This window comes from Oreochromis niloticus, linkage group LG18 (genome assembly GCF_001858045.2).
Source record: "Oreochromis niloticus isolate F11D_XX linkage group LG18, O_niloticus_UMD_NMBU, whole genome shotgun sequence".
Classification (NCBI taxonomy): Eukaryota; Metazoa; Chordata; class Actinopteri; order Cichliformes; family Cichlidae; genus Oreochromis; species Oreochromis niloticus.
Window position 1 is genome coordinate 35,429,038 of NC_031982.2, and position 11,225 is coordinate 35,440,262.

General features: G+C 44.7%; 1 protein-coding gene across 1 annotated transcript; it reads right to left on the reverse strand.

Annotated features, from left to right (window-relative positions):
- Positions 1-2,017: 2,017 nt before the first annotated feature.
- ptmab (prothymosin alpha b) lies at positions 2,018-5,585 on the reverse strand. The gene is made up of 5 exons (XM_003459556.5): positions 5,422-5,585; positions 3,245-3,310; positions 3,082-3,166; positions 2,909-2,994; positions 2,018-2,807 (listed from the first exon to the last, which is right to left on the reverse strand). Exons 1-5 carry the CDS (start codon positions 5,464-5,466, stop codon positions 2,763-2,765), a joined length of 327 nt encoding a protein of 108 aa, XP_003459604.1. The 5' UTR covers positions 5,467-5,585; the 3' UTR covers positions 2,018-2,762.
- Positions 5,586-11,225: the final 5,640 nt, after the last annotated feature.

Consider the following 11,225-nt stretch of genomic DNA (forward strand, 5'->3'; position numbering starts at 1 on the left):
GCTGAGAGAAAGCCTGGGAGAAGTGCACTGGTCCTTTACTCGATTTCAAATACCCCAAAATACCCAAATATTGACAGAAAGTGTGAAAATTACAAGCACTCATTATGGAAACTGGTCCATTCATGTTGTTGTAGTTTTGGTGGTTCTTAATATTTTTTCACAGGCTTTGACACAAACGCGATTCTCTTTCTGCTCGGCTGATGCTGTAAAATAAACATATCAAACTTTAAAATGAAGATGACTAAAGACTGTTTAAGAAAGCGCATCATATCAGCGTTTATGATGTTTCCATCCGACTAATCTGGGTTCACATCAGGAGCTAAATGCACGGAGGGCAGACAGTAAGAGTAAAATCTGAGCAGAGGATTAGAAATCAGCTCGTGCTGTAAGTCACATAGTGAAAATTCAGACTAACACCATAAATGGTTAAAGTTCTGAGAAAGGGAAGAGCTCACAGCAGCATGTGAGGACAGTATTTGTAGATAAACTCCTCGGCTGTTAACTGCAGCCTTTTAATGTTAAAGCAAAAAAACCCACAAATATTACACAAAAAGCTCAGAAATGTCTGAAGAACTTTTTGTTAGGTTTGTGTGAGATTTGGATGATGAGTCAGAATGAGTTTGTTTTCTTTTTAATGTGAATTTGTATATTCTGTTTGCTGGATGTGGAACAGGAAATGCAGCTTTATAAAAACCTTATAAAACGCTGCAGTGCCAGAGCTCACCACTAGGGGTGCTGGAACCTCCGTTTAAAAAGCCTGTTGTATTCATGTTCATGTTTTTAATGTTGTCTAATGAATATTGAAAAGTGTCGGGTTTCTGTTAGGTGTGCAAATATCACTGAGCTGTTTTTAAGGAGCAGTTTGATAAATTAAAGGAAGAATAACAAGTTTTGATTTTCCATGCTCAGTGGGAATGTTGTCTTTTCCATAAACTGGGAAACTCTGTAGCCCGGATCATTGGAGGAGCTTTGTCTGTTTCCTTTGATAACAGATTCATAATGTTTTACCTTTTCTGCCACAAAATGTTCTGTTAATCTGCCGCGAAGCTGAAATATGACTTTCTTATTTCTTCCAGAGCACATGAGCACCAAATTTCAACAATGCAGATTTCTGTGTTTGAATAAAACCAGAAAAAGGTTTAAACTGGACTTTCTCAGATGTCAGATTCATTGTGCAAGCAGTGAATAAATATTTGAAGGCGTGAGTGAGCGTGCTGCTTGTTCTTGTATTTATCAGGGTCCCCAAACTGTTCTATGAATCGTATGAAGCTTTAAAAACATAAAGTTGAGGACTAGTCGTGTTTAAATGATGGATTAAGACCTTAATTATAAAAAACTGCTCAGCAGTATGAAGAGAATCTTTGTATTTTAGGCAAAACACTGAATCTGAAAACACGACTTTCAGCTGAAGCTTTCACTTTTTATTGTGCAGGTTTTCCACTGCTTCACTGGAAGATGCTGAATCAGGAATTTCTCCAACTTTTTACTCTTTTTCTCTGCACTTTTAAAATTTTCAAACCAAAGAACTTGAAATTGCAGAAATGCACTTACCTGGACATCAGTCCAAATAAATATACTAACAGACTAACTTACAAAATTAAACTTATTGGCAACGATTTTTCCCACAGTTCTTAAACACAACCTCTACAAACTGAGCAAATTTATTAGAATACAGATCAGCTTCTCAGACCTTACTGTGCTTTATTTTAATGTTAAGACTTTAAATTTATGCAGAAACCCTTATTTATGTGATCCAGAAGAAAAGAAAAATCCAAAAGAAATAAATCACATTTTACTCTTTTGGAACCACCACAAGTTTATTTTAGTACCAAACCTTAATTTTTATGTGATATAAATTATATGGATGTAATGAGTGTAAAATGTCCAATAAAATGTGCTGGACCCTCCTCCCTGCTGTTGTGACCCTAAAGTAAAAGCAGACCTCAGGTTTACCTGCACCGCTTCCTCTTCCTCGCGGGAGAGCAAAGCACAAATAAAAAGGGGCAGAGATACAAAGTACAACTCACAAAATAAAAGTCCGGTTTATTGTCAAACAACAAACTTTGCACATACATCAAAACAGGCCGTCATAAAACAAAAAGTCGCTGACAAAAACAAAACCAAAAGAAAAAAACAAAAGAAAGGAAAAAGAAAAGAGGCTCTTTTCTTTGGCCTTACCCTCCCATACAAACAAACTAGTTATGGTACAGCTAAAGTACATACATTAAATTTACTGGAATGCTCTGAGTTCAACGGCTTAAGAGGTTGTCTTTCATGTTTTTATTTTATTTTTTTTTTTAACTTTTTTACACGTTTTTCTAGGATCTGTTGAGATATCGTAACATGGTCAACCAAGTAAAATCTTTCGTTAGAGAAGCACCGATTTGGTCTGACGAGATCGAGAGAGAAACTGCCCCCCCTCCCCTCTCCTAACAATATGTACAAAAATATAAAATGTAAATAAAAATACAAACAAATTCTCCTTTTGTGTTGTTGCTGAAGAGAAGCCGGATTTCTGCGTTGTCGATGCGGTGGCGGGTTCCTCTAGAAAATTCGTCTCGCAGCGTTGAGGGGAGCTCGGGTGAGTGTGGACGTGGCGGGTGTTTGTTGAACTCTACTTGCTAATGACCATGTTGGATTTTTTTATTATTATTATTTTTTCCTTTAAATCAGTCCTCCAGCCCCTCCACCTGCGACATAGAAAAACGGTCAGAGGTGAAGAATCAGGAAGTGGTTCAGCAGGATGGCGCGGGGGAAACGCATCAATCGTCATCGTCGGTTTTCTGCTTCTTGGTTTCGACGTCGTCCTGAAAGAAGACAAGAAGAAGACGGTGGCGGGTTAGACCGGCGCCTGCTGGGTGTCATGGCACCGCTCGTTTTAAGGGCGTCTTAGGCGCTGCTGCCTCACCTCATCGTCGTCCTCGTCATCCTCAGCTGCCCGTTTTGTGCCACCCTCAATCTCGTCTTCATCCTCCTCCTCATCTTCCTCATCACCTACAGGACAAAAGTTGAAAGGTGAAAATTTTTAGACTCTAACAGGAGTTTATTATTTTTTAAAAGGCAAATAAGCCTTCAAGCTACCTTCTCCATCATCTTCCTCTTCTTCCTCGTCCACCTCCTCGTCCTCCTCGTCATCTACCTCGGGCTCACCGTTCTCCTCATTCTCCTGGAAAACACAAAAATGGTTAAAAATGTCCACCTCTGTGCACAGAGTTGCTGCTGTGGCGGCGGTGATGGCACTCACCTTTCCGTTGGTGGCGGCGTCTTTGCCGTTCTCCTTCTCCTCCACCAGCTTCTTCTCTTTCAGGTCCTGAAAACAAATAAAAGCAAACATCAGAAACTGAACCTGCTCATCTGCCCACCGAAACGCGCTGCTGGGTTTAGACTCCGCCCACCGCTGCTACCTGCCCCTCTACCTACTGGCCTACTTAGCAGCGTCCCAGTGCTTGCTGGGAGCTGCACGTTTTTCAGCCTTCCTATTTAAACACCATATTGGCCTCTGCAGATCCTCCCCCCATCTCCTTCCTCTCCTCCCACTCCATCCCCTCTAATGTGTTGTAATCTGATACTTTGATGTGGCCCGCGGGGCATTCTGGGTATTGTAGTCTTCTATGGGCCGCTGTCGCTGCCATATGTCACGAGACACGCCCGGGAGAAGCACTGCAATACCCAGGATGCACCCCGTTTAAAATAACACAGGAGGGCGCAGGAGCAGGGAGGGAGCAGGAGGAGGGGTCGATGATGGAGGAGGAGGAGGCGGCGGAGAGAGCGCGATGCACGCTGCTGCTGCTGCTCGTTGTAACGGAGGCAGGAAAGGACAATAGAAGACGACACATGGCAAGCGAGCGAAGCGAAGACACGGCACCTTCCGCCTCCGTGCTCGAGCTCAGCGCGCACTAACGCCGCTCCTCTTCCTCGTTTTGTTCCCCCACAGCCCATTATCCCCGCCGCACGCGCGCCTCACGCATCCACACGTAGGCTGTTATTGATTAATTGCTCTCCATAATCTTATTGGTTGAAATCCATTAAGCTGTTAAGCGGCAGGAGGAGAGCAGGCTGCCCGCGCGCTGCGCGTAAAAACGCGCTTGTGCGTAAAAACGCTCCACAACTAAAAATAGTGAACAGGCTCCCCGGATTACCCGCGCTAATGCCTGTCCAACTTTTCCCCTCTCCACCCCCTCCACCTTTACCACCTCCTCCAAATGGACATTTCTTATAATCGCTCAGAATTATTGAGAATTATTCTCGGGATGATCGCGGTCCGCGGAGCCACGACTCCCCCCGCGGGGGCGATTAAACTTTTACCCGATCTGATCCAAAGTCCACGCGCACAAAAACTCGCGTTTTCACAACAAAAGCAGCTCAAACGTGTAAACGGAGGAAAACCCGCAGAAAGAGGGGAAAACCAGCAGCGTCACATCACACCTCCACAGCCCGGCCACGCGCGCGCACGCGAGCACACACACACACACACACACACACACACAGGGAGAAAGAAGTGTCTGCATTACAAAAAAAAGAAAGAAAAGTTTCCCGTGAGACCGAAGCGCGCCCTGCAAACAAACCCCGAAAACACCAAAGCAAAGCGGAAGCCCCGGGCTCATAGCCGCTCACGCGCTCCGGGAGCGGAGACCGGAGCAGCTCAGGCTGGAGCAGCGGCGGCCGCCGACCTTCCGGAGTCGGTAAACAAACGGGGTCGGACGGTGCAGGCAGGCCGGTGGCTTTAACAAACGGGCTCACGGAAATAAGAAATAAAAAAGGCGGGAGGAAAAGTGCAGAACCGAAAGTTCACCGGAGGACTGCGCACCGCCTGACGCGCTGTCCTCCATTCAAACGGAGCAAACCCCAGGCTGGAGGTCCGCGTCCACGCATCCACCGGCCGCTGAGTGTGTCACCGCTCCCGGTAATGCGACCCGACCGAGTCCCTGCACCGGGAGCGGAACCTCCCCTCGATCTAATCCGCGTTAAGAGCCCGAGATGCGGGATAAATATGCGCGGCGCCCCGGCGCTCACAACGAGTCCGAAAACCCCGCGGGGAGCGAGCCGGGGGACCGGAGCTGCTCGGTGTCCGGGTCTCGCTTGGAGGTGTGCGTGCCGGCAGGAGAACAGAGCTGCTCGCAGAAACAAAGACCCGCGCAGACCAGGACTCTCCGGACAATGAGCCGCGGCGCTTTAACGCTGCCCGTGTCCGTGATGCGGTGCCGAGACCCCCCACTTCCCTCTACACACCGAGTTCAGGGGCAAAGAGGCGAACACCGGCTTTTCTTCTCCTCCTCCTCCTCCTCAGACTCCACAAAGTCCGAGCGAGCGCGAAGCAACGACGGAGAGGTTTTAAATGTAGGTTAGAGCCTGGAGAGCTTTATTCTTGTAAGGGGCTCCGCGGAGACACGGCCCCGCGAATGGAGGTGTGCGGCAGCTTACCTTGGCAGAGATATCCGAGCCGGAGTCGACCTGTGTGTCTGCCATTGTTTAGTAGAATAAAATAAAGGACGGCTGAAATGAAAGGTTGAATAAAGTAAATCCCCTCGTCTCAGTTAGCGGATCAATCAGTATTATATTGTGCCAGTGGCCAACGCTTCTGACGGCCGAGCCTTTAATATAGGCTTGTGGGCGGGGTCTTCATGAGGTCGGTGGTCTCTGATTGGCCAGGGGCTCGACAGAGGCGTTCTCCTAGCGCGTCGAGTAACAATGGATAGAATTTCTTAACCTAAAGGCCACGCCCCCTCCTATTCTACCGCTGCAACCGTCCCTTTCTCCCCTAAAACAATAATCCGAGTCGATAAAAGCCCACAAAACGGACCGGAGCCGGAACCGTGGCAGCTCCACAGCACCGTGAGCGCGAGAAAATCGAGTTTCCATCGAGTTACGCAGTAAATATGTCGAATCGAGAGCGCTTCGGTTGACGTAGTGTCAGTTTGATTGATTGATGTGCGTCTGGACGAGTCAAGCGGCGACTTCAGACGGTTTCTCCCGCCCACCGCCGCGACGGGGGAATAGAGGCGAAGTGTTTGGGAGGGAAACGTGGACGACACGGATGTTATCACGGATTAAATCGGGCTTTTCTACGCAAACGTTAGTGTCACATCTCAGGCTCCATGTGAACAACATCAGTCAGATAAAAGGCGCTAACAGTGTAAATGTGGAGCGGCGCCGCCATGTCACATCGCAGCTCTTCGTCGCCCCGCCCCTTCCCGACGTCCATGTTTGAAACTCATCCCTGTATGTGCGCACTTGACACTCTTGAGGGCTTTTTTTTTTTTTTTACATAACAGCCCATAAATTCGTGCGCCAAGGTCGAGACACAAATAAACACTGTACCCGTCGAACAACACACACACAGCCGGCTCTGACGCCGTGAGTCGGGCTGTTCGGGCTCAGTGAGCGGGTGCAGTGAACAGTGCTGGTGGCCTCATTTCCTCCGCCTCCATTGTTAGAACCCACAGAGAAATGCCCCGCCGTGGAGGAGGGAAAAAAGCAGTGCGACATAAAAGACATGCGATGAGACAAGTGCGGAAAATAATTATAATGTGCTCATGAACTGACGCGCATTCTTATGAAACACAAGGGCAAACACGTATTTTCCTTACCGACTTTTGTACACATGGCTTTTACAAGCTGAACTGAGAAGGACAAAGCGGCACGCAAAAAGGCAGCCGCTATTGCTCAGTGGAGATGGGGGATGGGAGCAGAGTGTGCTCCGATAACAGGCAGCCCACATTCACATTCTACTTTGATGACGCACTTGCCCGCAGAGGACGGCTCTGATTGGTCGGTTAAGTGGAATAAACACAGCTTTGGCGCACGGCAGGCGCTGATTGGTTATCGCCAACGTCCGTCAATTCAAAACTAGGCTCAGTCGGCTGACGGTAAAGAGCGGGCCCGGATGCTGGATCCGGACTGTGCTTCCATCAGTGTAGAGTTTCAGTTCTGTCTTTGACATGTTTGATTTCCCAGTTGTTGCCTTTTAGTTTTAGCGCCACGATCTCTGAGAGACACACTCATTATGCTTAATTGTTTGGAAAAGCCGGGCTCTTCATATTTCATTAGGCTGTATTATAAAATATTTAAACAGGTATCAGAGAGAGCAGATGGAGGCGGTGATCCTTCAACAGAACCAAACTCTGTCTCCCTGCTGCATCCATCTAACCACGTTTTGAGTGTGTGGAAAAAATGAATTTACTGACACGCACCCGCAGCGTGTCCACCTGTTTATGTGGTGATTTTGAATTTGTGTATTAAAGCTGCTGTGCCCAACTTTTATACTGTGCATTACAGTCATATACTGAATAAAGATGATGGATGTAGCTAATGTGATGAGCCATCCCTTACTGAATCGTCCAGAAGCGTCTTGGTGTTGAAACCGGACGAGAAACTCGATACTGCCAGGAGTTGTAAGTCACATGCACAATCGTACCCTGAGTCATTGTCATTTTTGACTCTAGCAGAGATTGTTATTTAAAAAGGAACATTATATGGTATTGATTGCGACTATAGACCCATCAGGAAAGTCTTTAATGAGGTCATGGATTGGGGGAGCCAAAGGTCAATGTCTCATAGGCTCCTATACAACTAAACCAGCCAGAGGAGTCGCCCCCTGCTGGCCATTGTGTAAGAAAAAGGTACTTTTCAGAACTTAAGAAGCTATGTCCGAATTTTAACCTTGCAGGTAAATCTCTGTATTTTCGGGCTTAGGCTGCGTTAAATCTGGTTTCCATGGTAACGCCAGATGTAAAACACAACAGCAAAGTAAAGAAGCTCCCAAGAAAAGTTCCTGATGATTCTGAAGACACAAATCTTTCACAGGAACTATTACAGTCTAAAACAAGTGAAAAAAATCATCCTATGTGTCGAATCGAGAGCGCTGTGTGACCTCAGTAAACGCTATCATCAACAGTTTGTGGTCTCACTCGTGTGTTTTAAGTCTAATCAAATTCCATCAGTTCCCAGAAGCACAGTAAAGCTGGGTGTGATCGACAAGTCGCTAGCCTATAAGCATCCTGTATCCCTCTAACATGACATCTTCTTTCAGTAAGATAAGATGATGATGGTCAATGGGCTCAGCTTCAGCCTTTACAAACTAACAGGTGACATCACAATGGCTACGTCCATCATTTATTCATCATGTGACCATCGGCTATGTTAGAACAGAAACTAGCAGAGATGGTGTATTTCCATCAGGTTTGAACTTCTTTTAAAGAGGTCCTCTTTTTCTTAAAACATGAACTACACCCCAATGAAAAAATGACTATTAAAATCATAAAACCAGACGCAGTTTCCCAAAAAGAAATGTAAATGTAGAGTTAACAAATCACAAAAATGCATGTGGCTTGTAGATGTGCATTACTGCCTGCATCACGGCTCACCATAACCAAACTGCAGACAAGACTGATGATGTCATCTAAACATCTGTGTTTCTGGTGTGTTTGACACATTGGAAACCCAAAGAAGGCCTAAATGGTTTCTTAAAATAAACAAAGTAAGACAATTAATTAATTATAAGCAGAAAAGAGTAACAGAGTTGGCCAGTCGGGTTCAGTACTGATTTGGTGCACCAGAACCTGACTGTCGGTCCATCTCCGAGTACCAAAACAAATCTATGAGCCAAGGTTGGATTAACGGCTGTGCAGAGCAGTCAGCTTCCTCTGGCCTCCAAAGCTCTGAGTTTGCGGCGTGTCAATTGGTTGTAGATAATTTGATTAACCGCAGATTTGTCGAGGAATTTGAACCACAGAACATCAGTATCAGCTGAGACAGGTACTTAATGCTGAGGATCTGTTCTGGAGAAGCAAAAGAAAGACTGCTGTTAGTTTAGTTTTATTCAGTGATAAATAACACACTTTGGTTCTCAGGTTGGTCGGACCATGCTGGGTGTCAGCTGGTCCTCCTTTGCCATTACACAGCTGAGCATGCCGCCGCTCAGAGCTCACAGTTGGTAAGGTTCAGGGATTTATTTAATCAGTAGATGCCAGAATAGCTCCATGCTAACACTGGAGTTTAATGTACATTTTAGATTTCAGAAATAAAAACTACACGAAGCACATGCAGTCTCACTTTATTCACTGAAGCAGCCGCTGCTACATGATTATCGTCACCCTGCAGCAGCGAGTGCAGTCACATAAACTGGTCACTGATGCAAATCAGCTGCGGACGCAGACAATAACTCTGTTCACGGACAGCTGCGTCTTCTGATACACTCCCAGTGTGTGTGGTGGGAAACCGCTTCAGGCTGTAACAATTATCATATGAAAAATGTCCAGTTATACATTTAAAAACATTTGAGACGTGACTTTAAATTTAAAAGCAGAGACAGGAACTTTAGTGTGCAGATCATCTTCATTCACATAAAACCAGGACAAACAGATTCAGGGATAGCTTCTTTCCCAGAGCTGTCGCCGTAGTAAATAAGCACAAAAACAATTGAAACTGCTTAGCTACACGATACTGTCACCGTCATTTATTATGCTGCTATCCATACTGTCATTATTATTAATGCTGCTATCCTGTATATATCGTACTTACTAGTGTTTGTTTTATTGTACCTTTTATATTTTACATTTATATTTATTATTGTATTTTTGCACCAAGGGAGTGGCACTCCAATTTCGTTGTACCCTGTACAATGACAATAAAGGCTATTCTATTCTATTCTATTCTATTCTATTCTATTCTATTCTATTCTATTCTATTCTATTCTATTCTATCTTTATTGAGCTCTAAAAAGAAAACAATCCAGTTATTGCTACAGTATTAAACTGCGGGTCATACCAACTGGGAATATGTCGACTTATTTAAATGTTATATAGAATTTATGTGAACATTTCTTTTATATTGGGGATATTTTCATATTACTAACATAAAATAATCTTGTTTCCATGAAGTTATCGAGTCCCAGAACCTGGAGTTCCTTTAACGGCCACTCGAGGCTCCAGCAGTGAGTCCGTCCCCATAGTTAAAATATCCAAATGTGCAGCTGGAATAAACATGTTTACAGCCTGGTACAAAAACTGTTTTGGTCTCTATAGAAAATGTAAACTTTTAAAACAACTGTATGGAGTTTATTTTTTATATAACTCTGTGTTAAGACTTAAAGCTAAATGTAGCATATTTAGCTGCTTTGGTTAATGGAACTACATTTAAGGGGTGTCCAAATTCATAGGCTGCATCCTCCTGAGGACCTGGCCTCCACGGTCTGCGTGGGCTGGGTCCTCCGAGGGCCGGGTAGGCCGGAAGTGAACATCTGTGAAATTGGACGGTCTAGCCTTCAGTTTTGCGTCACCAGCTGTCTCGGTCTTCATCTTGATAAACCGAGCAGATATTTGAAGTTTGCACAGCTACATTCTCGCCTGAAAATATCTTAAAAGCTTATTTTGTGACCCAGAAAGATTAATAAGAGTAATATTAAAACTCAGTAGCTTCCGCTATTGTTGGAAACTGGAATTGGCTGGGCCGCGCTATGAATGCTGGGATATGGTGGGCCACGAAGGATACACCCGACCCATCCTTCAAATTCGGGGATAGGACGCATCGGAGGAGTCTTCAAATTTGGACAGCGTTCGGCTCATCGCTGTGACCTAATCGGTCAGGAGGATGCAGCCCATGAATTTGGACACACCCCTAGTCTCTCTGATGCTTCAGATGACGTTACTCTACAAGCTACAGTTACCTTCTTCAGACACACTCTATGATGTGGATTTTCACTGTTTATTTAACTTCATGTAGAATCATCAGCTAACATAACCAGTAAGTGTTTGTAGTGTGAGAGCTGAACAGGCAAGTGTCAGCTGACTTGGAGAATAAACCTCTGTATATATCTGCTGTATGAGGTCTGAGGTGTAAACAGGATTATTTCAACTCAGATTTAATCAAATCTAACATTTTGATTAATAGCTATTATTTTTGTCATATTGCTTTATGTTTCTTAACATCTTGATGCTGTTTTTAAAAAAAAAAGCATTGCTGTTGAAGATGTGCTAAATTTGCCTTGTGTTGCCTTTAAAAATAACATTTACATCCATTTAAAAAATACACGCAGGACTGCTCACTTATTAACCATCAATGCTTCATGCATGCATCTGAATATAAAACTAAATCAGTTTTCCCTCCTGTTTGCGGCTGAGCTCAATAACTCGCTCCTGAATATTTAACCACATCAGCTCAGTTTAAAGTTCATCAGTTTGGGGTGTTTGAATTGGATTTTAAATATTTTCGGAGCTTCGGCTCTGACA

Coding starts and splice junctions, on each gene's coding strand:
- ptmab (XM_003459556.5), bottom strand. CDS start 5,466: ATGGCAGACACACAGGTCGACTCCGGCTCGGATATCTCTGCCAAG. Junction 3,167..3,244: donor ACGCCGCCACCAACGGAAAG/GTGAGTGCCATC, acceptor TGTGTTTTCCAG/GAGAATGAGGAGAACGGTGA. Junction 2,995..3,081: donor AGAGGAAGATGATGGAGAAG/GTAGCTTGAAGG, acceptor TTTGTCCTGTAG/GTGATGAGGAAGATGAGGAG.